This window comes from Lipotes vexillifer, unplaced genomic scaffold (genome assembly GCF_000442215.2).
Source record: "Lipotes vexillifer unplaced genomic scaffold, Lipotes_vexillifer_v1.1 scaffold903, whole genome shotgun sequence".
NCBI lineage: Eukaryota > Metazoa > Chordata > Mammalia > Artiodactyla > Lipotidae > Lipotes > Lipotes vexillifer.
Genome location: NW_006791919.1, coordinates 3,048,200 through 3,067,337, shown reverse-complemented (window position 1 = coordinate 3,067,337; position 19,138 = coordinate 3,048,200). Strand labels below are relative to the sequence as shown.

The 19,138-nt window shown below is 39.5% G+C and overlaps 1 protein-coding gene across 1 annotated transcript in view; it reads left to right on the top strand.

Moving 5' to 3' along the window:
- The first annotated feature begins 6,059 nt into the window (after nt 1–6,059).
- The window catches only part of WDR75 (WD repeat domain 75), a 41,469-nt gene continuing 28,390 nt past the window's right edge, over nt 6,060–19,138 (top strand). Inside the window, exons 1-4 of the mRNA XM_007464980.1 lie at nt 6,060–6,155; nt 12,085–12,214; nt 17,815–17,880; nt 18,774–18,864. Of these exons, the coding sequence (XP_007465042.1) occupies nt 6,070–6,155; nt 12,085–12,214; nt 17,815–17,880; nt 18,774–18,864 (373 nt within the window). The 5' untranslated portion in view covers nt 6,060–6,069. The remainder of the gene's footprint in view (nt 6,156–12,084; nt 12,215–17,814; nt 17,881–18,773; nt 18,865–19,138) is intronic.

Genomic DNA, 19,138 nt, shown 5'->3' with positions numbered 1-19,138 from the left:
CAAAAAAAAAAAAAAAAAAAAAAAAAAATCCAACTACCCTGAGACTGCTATGTCAGAGACGCCAGGTTTAGGTGCCCTGGTTGATAACCCCAAGTAAGCTTGCAGCAAACACTCAGCATCGACTTCCAACCATAAGTGCGCCATTTTGGATGTCCAATCAAGTCAAGCCTTCAGATGACTGCAGTCCAGCCAACATGAAAAATCCCATACAACCATCTCAACTGACACAGAAAAGTCACTTGACCAAATACAACATCCTTTCACGATTAAAACACTCAGAAAACTAGGAAGAGAAGGGAATTTCCTCAACATGATAAAGGGGACATATGAAAAACTCACAGCTAACATCCTACCTAATAGTGAAAGACTGAACACTGTCCTCCCAAGATCAGGAATAAGACGAGTATGCCTGCTTTTACCACTGCTATTCACCATTGTGCTGGAAGTTCTACCCAGATCAATTGGGCAAAAAAAAAAAAAGAGAGAAAGAAAAGAAAGAAAGAAAAGGCATCCAAATTGGAAAAGAAGAAGTAGTATCTATTCATAGATGACATGATCTGACATATAAAAAATCCTACAGAATACAAAACAGAAAACTATTAGAGCCAGTAAATGAATTCAGCAAAGTTGTAGGACACAAGATCAACACACAAAGATCAGTTTTATATCTATACACTAATAATTGTGGGGATGGGGGGAGAAGTAGATACTTAATGGTAAACGATTTCCTTTGGGGTGATGAAAATGTCCCGGAACTAGATAGCATGGTGGTTGCACAACATCGTGAATGTACTAAATGTCACTAATAAAAAAATTTGTTATGTGTTTTTCACCACAATTAAAAAAAAAAAAAAAAAACTGATGCCCAGGTTACATTGCAGACCAATTACATCAGAATTTCTGAAGATAGGACCAGACCAGGTTTCATTATTTTCTAAAGCACACCAGGTGGTTCCTATGTGTAGCTAAAGTTAACTACATCTTTATATATATTAAGGAGAATTTAGTAAAAGGTTGGTATGAATAGCTAGAATATCCTAGGGGATATAACTAGCATAAAATAGTTATTAAGGCCAGGTACTTAAAAGTATAGTGTTTTGTATAAGTTGATTCTTATGTTGGTAGGATTTGCAAGTCTACTTAATGGCTTATTTTGCCCAGTTGTCATTAAATTGTGGAACATTTTTCAGCTTTATGAAGCTATTCCTTATTGCCTAGCCTCTCAGATTGAAATCTGAGGGTTCAGTAACAATTTTTAATTTTTGAGATATCATTTTAATAATCTGAGGAAAAAAATACCACCAAAAAAACCCGTAAGTTCTCTTTTGCAGTGTTACTTCCCAATTATATTACACCCTCAATCTGTACAAAATAAAATAATACTATCCATGTTTCCAGTCTTCACGAACTCCCTTCCTAGCTTACCATTGACCAGAAGCCTTACCAATAACAAAATAATCAATTAACATATATTTTTATTAAATGTATATCTACATACATTTTATGCATTCCTGACATACCTTTCTCTTAATGTTTTCGATATTTTTAGGCAATTCAGTGCATCTGTGAGTTTTTTCAAATTGTCACAAACCTCCAAAAAAATTTTCCAACATATTTATTGAAAAACATCTGCATATAAGTGGACCCACAGTTCAAACCTGTGTTGTTCAAGAGTCAACTGTATAAAACTCTTCATATAAAACATAGGAGAATATTTTCATAAACTTGGAATACATAAAGTGTTTTTAGATACAATAACAAAAGCACGATCCATAGAGGAAAAAAAGTGATAACTGTACTTCATCAGAATTTAAAACTTCAGTTCTGTGAAAAACACTATTAGAAGAATGAAAAGACAAGCCACAATCTGGGAGAAAATATTTATAATTCACATATCTGACAAAGGAATTGTGTCCAAAATATATAAAGAAATCTCCAACTCAACAATAAGAAAACAACCAACCAAGAAAACAATGGATAAAATATTTGAAGACATTGCACCAAAGAAGATATACAGATAGGAAATGAACACATGAAAAGATGCCCAACACTGTTAGTCATTAGTGAAATAAAAATTAAAACAATGGGGCTTCCCTGGTGGCGCAGTGGTTGAGAGTCCGCCTGCCGATGCAGCGGACACGGGTTCGTGCCCCGGTCCGGGAAGATCCCACATGCCGCGGAGTTGCTGGGCCCGTGAGCCATGGCTGCTGGGCCTGCGCGTCCGGAGCCTGTGCTCTGCAGTGGGAGAGGCCACAACAGTGAGAGGCCTGCGTAACACACACAAAAAAAAAAAAAAAAAAAAAGAAAAAAAAAATTAAAACAATGAAATCCCACTATAAACTTATTACAGTGGGTAAAATTAAAAATACTGACAACACCAAGTGCTGACAAGGATGTGAAGCAACTAAAACTTTCAAAATTTACTGATTAGAATGCAAAATGGTACAAAACTGGAAAGACAGTCTGGCAGTCTCTTAAAAATTTAAACATATTATTTGACCCAGCAATCCCACTTATTGGTATTTATCCTAGAGAAATGAAAACTTATGTTCACACAAAAACCTACAAATTACTGTTTAAACAGTATTATTCATAAGTTCCAAAACTGGGGAAAAAAACTAAATATCCTTCAACAAATAAACAAATTGCGGAATATCCATATAATAGAATACCACCCAGCAATAAAAACGAGAAAACCACTGATCTATACAACATGAATTTCAAATACATTACGCTAAGTGAAAGAAGCTAGATTCAAAAGGTTACACACTATATAATACCATTTATACAACTTTCTGGAAAAGGCAAACTATAGGGACAGAGAACAGATTAGTAGTTGCCCAGTGTGATAGTTAATTTTATGTGTCAATTTAACTGGGTCACAGGGTACCCAGATATTTGGCTAACCATTATTTCTAGGTTTGTCTGTAAAGGTATTTTCAGATGAGATTAGCATTGGAATCTGTGGACTCAATAAGGATTCAATAAAGCCAATTGCTCTACCCAGTGTGGGTGGGCATCATTCAGGGCCCATTAATAGCCTAAGTAGAACAAAAGGAAGAGGAATAGAGAATTCGTTGCTTCTCTACCTGACTGCTCAGCTGGTACGTCATTCTTCTCCTGTACTTAGACTGGATTTACACCATCAGCTCCCCTGGTTCTCAGGCCTTCAGACTCAGACTGAATTACACCACAGGCTTTCCAGGGTGTCCAACTTGCAGATTGCACATTGTAGGACTTTTCAGCCTCCATAATTGAGTGCACCAATTCCTTTTAATAAACAAACAAATAAATAAATTCTATTGGTTATGTTTTTCTGGAGAACCGTGACTAACAGATTTTGGTCCCAAGAAAGGGGTGCTGCTGTAACTAACAAATACCTAAAAATATGGAAGCAGCCTTGGAACTAAAGGCTGGAAAACTTTTAGTGTGCTAGGAAAAGTCAGTACTTTCACGAAGGGACTTTTAAAGATGATTCTGGTGAGGACACAGAAAGAAAAGAGGAGAGCTGAAGAGAACCGAAGACCTGTCAAAGATGCTCAACTCAATAAATGAACCAAACTTCCCTTGCTCTCTTCTATGAAATGCCTAGGAAGTATCTGAAGTATCTGAAACCATGTACAGAGAGTGTCTAGCCACCTCTATCACCCTCAGTATTCTATTACTTCTTTCCAGTCCTCCAAACACTTTAGAAAGTTTTGCTTTTATTTTAGTGTTTGCAGGCCAGTCAACAAAAACTGTTGTATGATATATGAATACCAGTATATGAAAAGAAATATTAGACTTAAGAAGCAGAATTCATTATACTTAACAATTCTTGAAAAAGTGACTCCACATTACACTCTTAAACAGTGAACTCCCCACCCTTGCTACCTTTCAATTGTTGTTCATTGATGCAGTATTTATAGGCAACTTCATTTGCCTTACACCATTTCATCAGTCCTTTTCCCTCCTGATTTCTTCTGAAGAAATCATACTCTCTTATAATACTCCCTCCTCTTATGGATTTTCCCAAAACTTTAAATAGTTCCCTTTTTTTGGCTGCCATTAGTTATTCCTCTTGGTTTTCCCAGTAACACATATCTCTATTCCACAAAACATACTCTCAAAATAAAAAATGCAGGGCTTCCCTGGTGGCGCAGTGGTTGAGAGTCCGCCTGCCGATGCAGGGGACACGGGTTCGTGCCCCGGTCCGGGAAGATCCCACATGCCGCGGAGCGGCTGGGCCTGTGAGCCATGGCCGCTGAGCCTGCGCGTCCGGAGCCTGTGCTCCGCAACGGGAGAGGCCACAACAGTGAGAGGCCCGCGTACCGCAAAACATAAAAAAATAAGTTAAAAATGCAAATATCCTTTAACCCCACAATACCTATTCTAGGAATCCCTCCTACAGCAATACTGTCACAAATTTATGTGTCCTGTAGCACTATATGCCACTTTTTCAAAAATGGAAATGACTAAATGTCCACCTTTGAGAGTAAGACTTAATTATGGCACATTTACTCTATGAAATACTATGCAGTTATCAAAAAGGAGATAAAAATATGTATACACTGCAGTGAAAGCATATAGAGAGGGGAAAAAAGAATATGTGGTGCCTTGCATTGCACTGCAGAATAATGTTAAGGTGTATGTATGCCTAGAAAAATATCAGGAAGCATATACACCAAACTTTTAATGGTGGAGAGATACTCATAGGGTATAGGATCTACCGAGACCATTCTATTTCTGCATTGAGTTATTTTATATCAAATTTGTATTAACATTGAAACGTTAAAAAATCATCTTTTAACCTACACGACGTTAAAAAATCATCTTTTAAGCTACACGACCTTAACAAATATATATTCATCAGGTTAAGCCTAAACCTCCTCAGAGAAAACTATTCTCTCTTATATTACTGTTTTATTTTCTTCGGCACACAATCTCTGATCATCTCGTTTGTTAAACATTTTTGTCTCTCTCCCATAGAAGGTAACAGGGCAGCGGTCACGTCTGTCTTGCGTCGTGTCTCACATATAGAAGGCTCTCAATAATTATTTGCCTCCCGAAACACTGAAGGGATGTGGTAATTTTCTACACAATCAAGGCAGATCTCCTGTTCTTGTTAAAGTCAAGCTGTCACTGGCTCTTTACCCTTAGGAGTTTTACAGAGCCAGCACAGAGGGGATTGGTGGAAGGAAGGAAGGGAGGGAGGGAGGAAGATAAGCACCCCCTAATATACAGGGGCCACGAAAATTATACACATACGTTTATAAAAAGGAATGGAGATGGAGGCATAAACTTTCTCAGAGTTCAGGGCTTCGGTAGACTAATTACGGAAGCTAAAAACACGCACAAACCAGGGAGCAGCGGCCCTGAACTTGGCCAGGGTAGAGTGCAATGTCAGATCCGCCAAGAAGGTCCAATGAACCAGGGAGAGAAATAGGAACCAAAATCCCGGAGTAAGAGCCAGGTGTCCAAAGGAAAAAGCAAGCCTCTTGGAGCTGTGAAGATTCTGTAGGAACGTATGCTCTGCTCAGAGGAACAGAACAAAGTGACAGCTAACGAGAGGAGCTAACAACTTTGCAAAAAAGAGAACGCTACCTTTCCAACCAAGAACTCAATTGCGCGACCAGGAATGCTGTTGGCGCAAAACGCTGGCGTCATCTCGCAGCTCCTGAATCAAAGTTAAGAGAAAGGTGAAGCCTGGTGGGGTTTGGGAAAGGACTGGCGGTCATCTGACACACTTCGGGCCACCTTTCCCTTCCGGCGTAAGAAACTTTAGAGTCAGATTAACAAGTCCGGAGAGAAATTTATCTTTTCTAAATAAGATTTAGAGGGATCTAATATAAATGCATTCTATGTTTCTCTTTTTCCTTTTTTCACATGTCCTAATTTGACGTTGCCCAAACCAAAGATGGCCGCACAGGCGCTGGGTCTTACCATTGAGAACTACCATAGAGACTGAGGCCTAGAGAAGCCCTGCGAGGATGGGGGTCTGTGGTCTGGGGCAAACGCCCTATCAATGGGCTTCCGTCGGGGAAGCTCGGGGCCGGGCCGGCGACCGCGAGTCCTTGCGCTTGCGCGAAGATGGTGGAGGAGGAGAGTCTCCGCGTGGTTCGTTGTGGCGGCAGCGAGCTGAACTTCAGGAGAGCGGTGTTCTCTGCAGATTCTAAGTAAGAGGCCACCACGCGTTGCCGGCCCAGCTGAGGGGCGCGTGTCCCCGGGGGATGGAGAGAAAGAACTGTCGGGCGCGTCTGGACAAACCAGCAGGCGATTCTGGGCTCGGGGAAGGAACGCGCGTGCGGGAGACCGCAGGGCCAGCGGGAGGGAGCTGGTGCCCGTGTGCTGTAAGAGGACTCAGAACCCCTTAGTTCCGTAGCACCTCAGGCTTGGGCGCGCTTCCCCCGTCCCCGGACCTGCAGGTAGATTGAGGGGCCCCCGGGCGGACCCACGTATCTAGAATCAGCTCGGCGTTGGGGCGGCTGGAAAATGGTCAGGGCACGGATTTATACGTCACTGCTCTTGCAAGACCACGAGGAGTATCCCCTTTTCGGACCGAATCGTGACTTGGAATTACTGTATGATTAAAGATTCTGATTTCTCCACACTTCTCTACCCCCTAAAAAGGCATTTTGGCAACCTTTTTGGAGCTCTGCGTAAAAACTGACATTAGATTCTATGTGGGATAAAAACACGCGTAAGCCCTGGTCCCCTTCCTCAGGAGCTCAGTATAGCTGGAAAGCTTGACTAAACCCAGTTCATCCATTGTGTGCCCTTAGCAAGATTCTTAATCTCTGCCTCAGTTGCCTTATCTATGAAAGGGGAATAATATTTAGTAATCCATCTCGTAGGGTTTTTTGAGAGGATTAAATGCCTTAATACAATACAAATAGAGCAAGTCAAACAGTGCCTAGCACTTAATAGCTCAATATACGTCAGCTGTCACCATCATTGCTCTATTGTCAACATCATCTAGAAGTGACACAATGTAAAAAAACGTTTTCAAGTCACTCAGGGATAGAGAGACACTTAGTAAAAACACTTTCTATCTTAGAAAAGTAGAGGTAGTATCTTATGAAAGTTTGTATGTCCCGCAATGTCTTGCTTATGGGTGTATGGCAAATAGTTATTGAATGCATGCATGACTTGAAGGAGCTTTCATAAACTGCCTTAGAGGCAAAAAAAAAAGTCCTTGGTCTTTACAGTAAAGAGGGCTTTGTTGATACTTATCTTGTGAATCAGAGGAAGAAACTGAGGCTTCAAAAGATTGCCAAAGTTCTGCCACTTTGGACTTGATATCCAGTTTCCTCCTCCAGTGTACTGTTTGTATATCTCATTCATTATACTGGGATCCATTGTATTTTACTTGATTAGTGAAAATTGATTAGTCCTACAATTCATTTTTAAGTATTTATCAGCTATGTATTTATAACAAGCTGCGATGAGAAAAACTAAGATAATTCCAGGATTGATCCTACCTTCAAGAGCTTTCAGTGTAGTGAGGAAAAGAAGATAATCAGTAACAGATGTTTCATACAGTGGCACTTTGGGATCCCATAAGAAACAAGAGTACTTGAAACTGGAAGGATGGAGAAGGTTGATGAGGAAGTGATGTTTAGGCTAGATGTAGATGGATGGATGGTATTTTGACTAGGGGATATGGATGGAAGGCATTCCAGATAGGGGGCACAGTATAAGCATGAGAACTGTGGTACGGTTAGCTTGTAGGAATGGTATATGAAGAGAGCTAGTGGGAAATGAGGTTCTAAAGGGAACATAGAGTCAGTTCTTGGTTGTTTGGTCCAAAGAGAGTGTATTTTTTAATTCTGCAGATAAGGTGTTGGTGGGGAGGGGAGGGCAGGACACATGATTGTGTTTCCTCAATAATATTAATCTGAGAACTAAACTATACAGTATGTGGTGGAGAGATGAGAGGTGGCTAGGCTAGCATATTCAAGGTGCAGTGATGGCATCAAAGGAAGAGTTACACAGTGAAAGTTTCCCTTCAGCAGTAGGATCTTGCAAAACTAACAGGAGTTTGCGCCTTCCGTGATACTGGGAGGAGGGCAACCAGGCAAAGTGAGCAACTTGGAATTGGAGGGGGAGGGGTGTCATGTGCATGAGAAGGTCAGTATACTTGCAGCATAGGCTGAAGGTAAGTGGTGGGAGAAGAGTCTAGAATAGGCCAGGTAGACCAGGTATTAGAAGACTAATGCAGGCATCCAAGCAAGAAATGATTTTGGCCAGAATTAGATAATAATGAAGATGAAGAGAAAAGACAGAGTTTTGGAGTGATTTAGCAATTAGGATTAACGAGGAGAAGATGTAGGGTTCACATGTGCCTGTTGAGTTTAAAGTACCTTTAAAACAACCAGGTGGGTGTAGCAGGTGTTTAGGCAGAAATTCAGGATGGGAACTTGGTCGAGATTTAGAGATACATTTTTTTTCATATATATAGAAGCTAATAATTAAACCAGTTTTCTGGCAAATTAACAGGGTTATAATGAATTCACCAAGGACTTGAATATTATCTAAAAGCTGCCACAAGGGTTGGCTAACTTATACAAAGGGGAATAAAATAATTTTGTATTTTACCTCAAGGAGCTTATCAAAAAAGCTGAAATAGTAAATGAACAACAGAATCGTGGAATTTTAACAGCTTTCTCTTGGTCACTAGGTCCTCTTCGAACTAGGACAAAACTCTACTCTGCCTACTTGAGTGTGTTATTATGAGAGGCAAGCAGGGAGGTGAGGTGTACATGAAAGGACCTGGCATCCCCCTATCAAGTATTACTCCCAGTCCGGCACTGTTTGCATCACACCCTATTGCCTCCCACAGTTATATGGTGCTATGTATCGTAGCAGTAGGTTACTAGGGTATAGAAAACTAAAACAATGGGACATTCTTGCCTTTTACATTTCTAACTTATCACAGAATCGATGTCCCTGACTCTAGGTATTTTCGCCTGCAGATCATTCTGGATACTGCTGCTGTTACGTTACTGTAACTCTTATTCCTAGTCTTGCTCAGAACCCTGTAACAGGGTTCTGTTGTCTTCCTTAACTGTAGCTCTTATGTCTGACTTTCAGGGCCTTCCCTGATCTAGCTCAACTCTGCTTATGGGGCTGTGTTTCCTGCTAGTGCCCATTGTGCACACTTTGCTACTTCCATAGGTACATTCCCTGTCTCTCGTAGGTACCATGTTGTTATTTCCCTACTGTTTTTTGTTGCTCTTCTTTTTCTTTACCAGCCCTTAAATCATGCATCCTTCAGGGGCTTCCCTGGTGGCGCAGTGGTTGAGAGTCCGCCTGCCAATGCAGGGGATGTGGGTTCGTGTCCCAGTCCTGGAGGATCCCACATGCTGCGGAGCGGCTGGGCCCGTGGGCCCGTGGGCCATGGCCGCTGGGCCTGCGCATCCGGAGCCTGTGCTCCGCAACGGGAGGGGCCACAACAGTGAGAGGCCCGTGTATCGCCACAAAAAAAAAAAAAAATCATGCATCCTTCAGAACCTCATTTAAATCCTGATTCCTGCTTGAAAACATCCCTAATTTCTTACTTCACCACTTGATCAACAAAGATGATTTGAGTGCTGTGTGACAGGCATTGTGGTGGTGCTTTACATGCATCCCTGTCTGCATGGTTTAGGTATTGTTATCCTCATTTTACAGAACCATTTATTGAGTGTTTGCTGTATATGCCAAGCTTGCACTTGCATGCATTGTTTCATTTAATCCTTATAATAACCCTGCGAGTGGAGAACAGGTTTAGAAAGGTTAGGTAAATTCTTCAACATCATTCAGCCTTGTACATAGTAAAGCTGGCATTCGAACCCATCTGTGTTTGACTTTTTAAAAATGCCTCCTTTTCTACCACACCCTGTTTCTGTTATTATTTGAAGTAAGTAAACACACAGTTCCTCCCCTCAAGGAGAGGAAGTTCTCTCATAACACCATGCAGAAAGTGCTGGAATAGAATTAAGCCCCGCACCCTGCAGAAGCATGTTAGGACTGGTGCTGATCTGGAATAAGATGAGGGAAGGCTTCCGGTGGAAAGACCCCTGAGCTGAATCTTAAAGAAGTAATCAGAAAGAAAGTGTTCTCAGTAGATAGCAGAATGTGCAAGTGTAGAGAGTGTTTTCTCTAGAGGTTTGCATTCAAACAGTTAAAAGTCATTATTCCCTGCTGAGGAGCAAGGAGAGAGGAAATTACTTTTCACTGGGGAAGAATATCAGAATCAATTAGTGGGAGTTTTCTTGGCAAACAGCAGTGCCCCCTCACCCACCAACATCTCCAGGAAACACTGCCTAAAGGACTTGGTGATGCCAGTGGGGAGCAGGGGAGAGCGAAGGGGTCGTTGGAGTTTTGAACCACTTAACCTACAGTTCAAGTGAAAAGGTATTTCCATTCAGACTGGAGTCAAACATAGGAATTTGGATCATATCCTGAAGGCAGTGAGAAAACACTGAAGGATTTTCATTTAATTTTATCTTTAGTTAAGGAAGTAATATGCTCAAGTTTGTAAAATTAGTCTGGTATGAGTATGAAAGGTTGAGTCAAAGGGCCACACCTAGAGACTGTAGGAAGCCCTTAAGAGTGGTCCAGACAGGAGATGGCAAGAACTAGAGTACTCATGGGAATGGAGAGGAGGGTCCAACCAAAGGGGAATCCATGTACCTCGGTTGCTTTGTTGCTTGTACTTTGTTGATCTTATAAACAGTTGAACACAACAATGGCCACTGGTTACAGCACTTATAAGATGCATCCTGATTTTAGAGAGGTGAACATGTGAAAACTCAAAGTGTCTTAAAAATGATAAAATAGGGTAGTAGCAACCCCAGTCAGCATTAGATTTACCCTTTGATTATTTTGTAATAATTTTTTTACTGGTTCATTTTATCTAAATAGTTTATAAAACCTTTGAAGAGGGCTTCCCTGCTGGCGCAGTGGTTGAGGGTCCACCTGCCGGTGCAGGGGACACGGGTTCATGCCCCGGTCCGGGAGGATCCCACATGCCGCGGAACGGCTGGGCCTCTGAGCCGTGGCCGCTGAGCCCGCGCATCCGGAGCCTGTGCTCCGCAACAGGAGAGGCCACAACAGTGAGAGGCCCGCGTACTGCAAAAAAAAAAAAAACCTTTGAAGATCAGGCATGTTCTGTTTGACAAACTGGATTGGACATTGAAAATCAAAGATAAATAGGGCCTTTGCCCTGTAGGAGCATATGGCCAGATAAGGGAGATGGATATTTACATAAATGAGACATTTCAACACAGTTTGAAAGTACCCAGATCAAATCATGCCTTGGGTACTTTGGGAGCACAGAGAAGAGGTCCAGCCTAAGGATTCTGTGGTTTATACATTCTATGGTATATGAGAAAGCACCATGTTAGACACGTAGGCTGTCAGATGTAATAGGCACAGAGCAAACATTTTTTATTTGATGCTAGAAGATTTGTAGTTCTGAGCTTTGTCTTATGGTTATATCTATTATGAAAAAAGTTAAACAAATATTACCCCAGGTTAACCACAGTTAATAATTTAGTAGCCTCTGATATATGGAAGAAAGCCGCAAAGTCAGCTTTTTGGGAGTAAGAAAAAGAACTGTCATAAAGTTTTTATACTTTGCTATCTAAGAGACCTCACTGACTAGAGAGAATATTTGACTTCGTATTTGTAGGCTGGTGTCTGTGCAATGAATGATGGAGAGTTGGAGGACAGGGGAAGACGCTGCTGTTAGCAGAACCACCGCAGAATAATAGCTGATAGTGAAGGCGTAGCACAGTGTCTGCATCCATTAGTGAACAGGCAGCTTGGTTAGGTTGGCTGTTTTTGCAGGATGATTCCATACAGCCTCTGCCCCTGGAACAGGTCAGAGGTATGACTTTGGCATCATTGATCTACTTTCAGAATTCGTGAACTAAACGACCTCAGATGGCCCTGTAGGCTTAAGCAGCACAATTTGAATAGACAGTTCTTAAACTATTATTTTGAAAGAAATCTCTGTTGCATGTTATAACTTTGGTTTTTGTTTTGTTTTTCATGGACAATAAAAAGATTATGCTGTCTATACTGTATGTGAATCTTATTTTTCTCTCTTATTTCCAGGTATGTCTTCTGTGTCTCTGGAGACTTTATTAAAGTTTATAGCACAGCTACAGAAGAATGTGTACATATATTGCAAGGGCACAGAAATCTGGTGACTGGAATCCAGCTCAACCCCAAGAACCATCTACAGGTGTTAATTTACAGTCAAATATTTTAATATCGGCTTTATTGTTGCAAGAAAATTTTGAATTGAATTTGGCTGAGAAGCTTTCTAGGTGATGATCAGGGAAATACCTATTTTGATTTTCTGATTTAGTATAGTTTTCACTTATTTTTAATTATTAAAATAGGGTCACAGCCTAGAACTACATTGTTCATGGTGTATTCTGTGAATCATTTGTTCACAGGATGCTAATAGGCGTTACTTGAAAGAAGGGGTTCTTGTTTGTATAGTTTCTGAAATTCAGGATTTGGCACAGTTAAATGAATTTCTTGATTATAGGTCTTCTCAAGTCCTTTATCTGCATGGTGAATATCCAGAAGGGGTATATTGTCTTGGGTATTTCTCAAATTTATTTGACCTCTGAACTCTTTGGTTTCTGGAATGCATCTCTGAGGTATTGATTTTGTAGATCTATTTCTTTAGAGATGAGGCTCTTTAGTGTTAATGCAGATGTCACCGAATCTTAGGGCCAGTATCTAGACAAGAAGAAGGGATTCTTTAGTCAGTGGATCAACCAGTTAATTTCAGGACAAACTTGGGGATCCAGTGGAGTCTGGACCTTCCCACTCTCCCCACAAAACAGCCCTTGCTTTTCAGAAATCAACAATAAAATGGTCGTTTTAATTTGTTCTTAAGTGTCAGCAAAGCTGCTAGAGGGTTATCTCAAAAATACTTGCTCTAGGGCTTCCCTGGTGGCACAGTGGTTGACAGTCCGCCTGCCGATGCAGGGGACACGGGTTTGTGACCTGGTCTGGGAAGATCCCACATGCCGCGGAGCGGCTAGGCCCGTGAGCCATGGCCGCTGAGCCTGCGCGTCCGGAGCCTGTGCTCCACAATGGGAGAGGCCACAACAGTGAGAGGCCCACATACCGCAAAAAAAAAAAAAAACTTGCACTAGTTTTTGATCAAGTTCCCCTTTTCTGGATTAGTCTCAGCCAACTTGACAGTTACTGCTTAATTTAAGAATGGATTTGCATTGCCATTCACTGTGTTGTCATAAAAGAAGTAGGGCATAAAGTAGCACTAACACTGATCTTTTCTTTCTAAAATTAAATGAGCTACTCTTGAAAATCATAGTTAAGTAGCTCTTCTGCAGGGTCAAAAGCACACATTTTGTCCTTGCTGTCCTCTGAGGACTTGAGAAAAGAGGTTATGGTTATGTGTACCATTTGAATGTTTTTTGTAGCAGAAAAGAAAATTAAAATTGGAATTTGTGAAGTCTGTATTACCAAGTTTAACAACAGGCTTGGTTGAGGTGAAGGGGTGGGTGCCAGAGATTCTGTGGACTCTGAACTCACAGTATTTGTGTATAACCACTGTCTTATAGTGATTCTGTTTGCCTTGTTATATTTTACTGATCTGTGTTCATGATTCATGTTATATGTAGTAATGCTGGTATATATTTTTTACCTAATATAATTCTTTTGCTTGAATAGATATTTTCTTCATCATTTTTTATTTCAATTCTGTGATACCATGTCCTCCCTGGAAGAAATCTTAAAATTGCCACTTTTTTTAAATTGAAGTAGAGTTGATTCACAATATTTTATTAGTTTCAGGTGTACAGTATAGTGATTCTTCAGTAGTGGAGATTAAACTCCATTTAAAGTTATTACAAAATAATGGCTATATTTACATGTACTGTACAATATATCCGTGTTGCTTATCTACTTTATACGTAGTAGTTTGTATCTCTTAATCCTGTACCCCTATCTTACCTCTCCCCCTTTTCTCTCCCCACTGGTATCCACTAGTTTGTTTTCGGTATCTGTGAGTCTGTTTCTGTTTTGTTATATATATTCATTTCTTTTATTTTTTAGATTCCACACATAAGTGATAACATGCAGTATTTCTTTGTCTTTCCCTTTGTCTTATTTCACTAAGCATAATACTTCTAGGTCCATCCATATTGTTGCAAATGACAGAATTTTATTCTTTTTTATGGCTGAGTGTATATATCACATCACATCTTCTTTATCCCTTCATCTGTTGGTGGTCACTTAGGTTGCTTACATGTCTTGGCTGTTGTAAATAATGCTACTGTGAACATCGAGGTACATGTATCTTTTCAAATTACTATTTTTATTTTTTCAGATATATACACAGGAGTTGAATTGCTGGATCACGTTGTAGTTCTCTTTTTAGTTTTTTGAGGAACCTCCATACTGTTTTCCAGTAGTGGGTGCACCAGCAGTGTACAAGGGTTCCCTTTTCACCACATCTTCACCAACATTTGTTATTTGTAGACTTTTTGATGATAACCGTTCTGACAGGTGTGAGGTGATACCTAATTGTGATTTTGATTTGCATTTCTCTAATAGCGATGTTGAGCATCTTTTCATGTGCCTGTTAGCCATCTGTGTATCTTCTTTGGAAAAATGTTCAGATCTCCTGCCTATTTTTTAATCAGGTTGTTTATCTTTCTGATGTCGAGTTGTATGGGTTGTTTATGTATTTTAGAAATTAATCCCTTATCAGTCATAGCATTTGCAAATATTTTCTTCCATTCAATATGTTGTCTTTCTGTTTTGTCTGTGGTTTCCTAGCTGTACACAGCTTTTAAGTTTAATTAGGTCCCATGTTTATTTTTGCTTTTATTTCTTTTGCCTTAGGAGACAGATCAAAAAATATGTATTGCTACGATTGACGTCAAAGGGTGTTCTGCCTGTCATCTCTTCTAGGAGTTTTATGGTTTTCAGTCTGACATTTATATCTTTAATCCATTTTGAGTTTATTTTTGTATATGGTGTGAGGAAATGTTCTATTCTCAATCTTATATATGTAGCTGTTCAGTTTTTCCAGCACCACGTATGGAAGAGACTGTCTTTTCTCCTATGACTGTCTTGCCTCCTTTGTTGTATATTAATTGTCCATAAGTATGTGGATTTATTTCTGGGCTCTCTATTCTGTTCCATTGATCTGTGTTGTGTTTTTGTGCCAGTATAATCCTGTTTTGATTACTATAGCTTTGTAGTATAGTCTGAAGTAAGGGAGCATGATATCTCCAGCTTTGTTCTTTTTTCTCAAGATTGCTTTCATAATTTGGGGTCTTTTGTGGTTCCATACAAATTTTGAGATCATTTGTCCCAGTTCTGTTGAAAATGTCATGGGTATTTTGATAGGAATTGCATTAAATCTGTAGATTGCTTTGAGTAGTTTGGACATTTTAACAATGTTAATTCTTCCAATCCAGGAACATGAGGTATCTTTCCATTTCATTGTATCATCTTCAGTTTTCTTCTCAGTGTTTTATAGTTTTCAGAGTATATATCTTATACTTCCTTGGTTAAGTTTATTTGTAGATATTTTATTCTTTTTGATGTGATTTTAAATGGGATTGTTTTTTCTTCTGTTTCTGGTAGTTCATTATTAGTGTATAGAAAAGCAACAGATTTCTGTATATTAATCTTGTATCCTGCAACTTTACTGAATTCACTTATTAGTTCTAATAGTTTTTCAGTGGAGACTTTAGGGTTTTCTGTTTGGATTCATCTTGTTTGGGACCCTCTGCTTCCTGTACATGGATATCTGTTTCCTTCTTCAGGATTGGGACATTTTCAGCCATAATTTCATCAAATACATTTTAGACCCTATTCTCTCTCTCTTCTCCTTCTGGGAGCCCTATGTTGTGAATGTTGGTACTCTTGATGTTATCCCAGAGATCTCTGAGCTGTTCTTGCTTTCTTTTTCTTTCTTTCCTTCTTTCCTTCTTTCTTTACTCTTTTTGTTCTTCTTTTTGGGTGATTTCCATTATTCTCTCTTCCAGATTACTTGTGCATTCTGAATCACTTAGTCTGCTGTTAATTCCTTCTGGTGTGTTTTTCATTCCAGTTATTGTATTCTTCAGTTCTGAGTGGGTGTTTTTGTGTTTTTTTTCCCTCTAGTCCCTTGTTTAAATTCTCACTGTGTTCATCTATTCTTTTCCCTAATTCAGTTAGCATTCTTATTACTAATGACTTGAATTCTTTATCTGGTAGATTGTTTATTTCTGTTTCATTAATTTTTTCAGGGGTTTTCTTTCGCTCTTTCTTTTGAGACCAGTTCCTCTGTCTTCTCATTTTGCTTAACTTTCTCTGTATCTATGAATTTAGGTGAAGTGGTTAATTATCCCAGCCTTGAAGGGATATCCTTATGTGGAAGCATCCCTGTGCAGTCTGCATGTGCTCAGTGCCTTTGGTAAGAGAGCTGGCTTTGACATGAACTACAAGTCACATCTTTCCTCGGGGTGTGCTGGCAGTTGTCACCTTGGTTAGAGGTGGGGCTAGAGATGGAGGTGCTAGGTTGCTTCTGTGTTCCACAGCCAAGCTCTCTCCCCAGTCACGGCAGGCCTCTCTCCAATGTGGAGCTGTGTCATGAAGTAAGCAAGGCTGGAGCGTGTACTGGAGCAGTCACAGGAAACCAGGCAGCCACTAAGGCAGTCTTCAATCTACCCTCTTCCTCAGGAGCAAGCCCACGTGTGTGCTCTCCTCTTGAGTGGAATACAGGCTTCCCACTGCCCTACTGTTAGTCCCAGCAGCACTTCAGCCAAGGGAACTTGTCTTCCCTGTGTCAGACCCTAGGACTTGAGCACCCAGTATGTGACTCAAACTGCTCACTCAGTCCGCAGGTTAGATCTCTGCCCATGTAATCTCCTTTGTCCTCTGTGTTCCTTCCCAGTGGAACAGGTCCCAACCTGATTGCTTCTTTTCCCTGCCTACCTCATTCCATGTGGATCTTTCTTACAGCCTTGGTTGTATAGGACTCTTTCTGACAGTTTCCAGTTAGTTTTCAGTGAGAATTGTTCCACATATAGATGTATTTTTGATGTGTTCGTGGTGGGAGGTGAATTCCACGTCCTCCTACTCTACCATCTTGCTTTCAAAAAACTCAAAATTTTAAGTAAAGTGTTTTCACAGTAACAGCAACGAAAAACTCCAGTGTGACTTTAGTAAAATTCAGTCTTGTGGGACAAAAATAAAAACATGCTACAAAGGCATTCTCTTGGTACCAACATATGGCCCACAGACCAGTGCCACAAACGGTTGGTTACAGGTCTGCAATGAGATAAGTATAGAAATTGAGTGTCTAAAACTTTAGGGCACTTTGACATTGCCACAGCATCCAAGTACATAATAACTTAAGTTGTATTTTACAAAAATATTGGTCCATGATGGTTGGAAACTTTCCTTTTTAAAAAGGACATTCTCAGATCATTTGAGAGACACTCCTTTGATACCAATGTAAGATAAAAGCAGTTCTGCTGATAAAGGACTGGGCTCTGGGAAAATAGCAACAAGCTCTCAAGTGCTTTTCATAACTCAATACCTTACCATCTCCCTCTTGAAGACAGAGGGTTGACTTTTTTCTTTATTTTAATCAAAACTTGAAATTGATAGGTCTGCTTTCTACAAAGAGCTGTGATAAGATTTTTTATTTTGCAAAAACAATATAAGTAAATGATTTCACCTCTTTAAAGCTGATAATGAATTAATGAACAGGCAATGCCTTCTGTATCAGCAGTTAAGTTACTTGATATCTTCATGTAGTTCTTTTTTTAAATCAGTTTTGTACTATTTTTACCCTTCTAGCTATATTCGTGTTCCTTTGACGGCACGATTAAACTGTGGGACTATACAGATGGCATTTTGATAAAGGTATGTGGATTGAGCTTCATTTTCATTATGTGAAGAGGAATGGCAACATAATTTAATGACAGAGATATTATTTATTGAATACTTCCTTAAGGCCCAACCTTTTAGATAGCCTTCCTAAACAAATCATAAAATTCACTCACCATAAAAGAAACAATAAATTTGACTATATAACATTTTAAACCTTTTTCACCAAAAAATGAGCAATGAAACTGAAAGAAAATATTTACAAGAGCTATTATCCCTAATATACAAAAAATTACCAAAAACCAATAAGGAAAAACTAATGACCCCACGGGAAAAAAGTTGGTATAAAGTAAGAATATGTAATACACAGAAAAGAAATAACAAATAGCCAATAAACATGAAAAGTGCTTAACCTTATTAATAATTAAATGTAAATTAATAGATAACACAGGATTTTTCCCTGTCACTTTATCCAAATTGCAGATTGAAAAAAATATAGCGATAAAGTGTAGAGAAATAGACTTTTTTGTACACAGTCAATGAGAATGAAATTGAATAAATACCTTTTGCTCCAGCAATTTCACCTTTAGGAATCTCTTGTTGAAATAATGGCAGTTATATGTAGTTCTTAAAACATTGTTCATGGTAGAAAAAAAAAATTGAATATAATCTTGAGGTCAGTTAAAATTTGATAGTCATTCAATAGAATACTGTAAAACCATTGATAAGAAACAGGTAGATCTGTATATGTATTAACTTAAAAGGTTATTCAACAAATATGTATTGAGTGTCTCCGTAGGCCGGGTTTTCTTCTGATGTTTGCAATATAGCAGTGAGCAAAATGGATTAAAAAAAAATCCCTGCCTGGAAGGGATTGGAACTTAGCGGGGGTGCACAGAATGAACAATATGGTGCTTTTTATCTTTCAGACTTTCATAGTTGGATGTAAACTTCATGCCCTTTTTACTCTTGCCTGTGCTGAGGATTCTGTCTTTGTTATAATAAATAAAGAAAAACCAGGTATAGTATAATTAATTTTTTTATACATATATAGATACCATTGAGTGGCTCTTTATGTTTTACAGTGTCTCAAATTTAACATTTTGGTTTTAGTCCGAAGTTAAGTTTTTGGAGTTGGCTTTTAAATTGGTTTCATCACTGTTGCATTCATTTTGGGGAGACTTTGTATTATTTCTGAAATATTGATGAGGGAGTGATTACTTAATAAATGGCTGTGATAGTGGACAGCATAACTCCAATTTTAAAGCTGTTTTGAGCTATGTGTCTTCCTGCT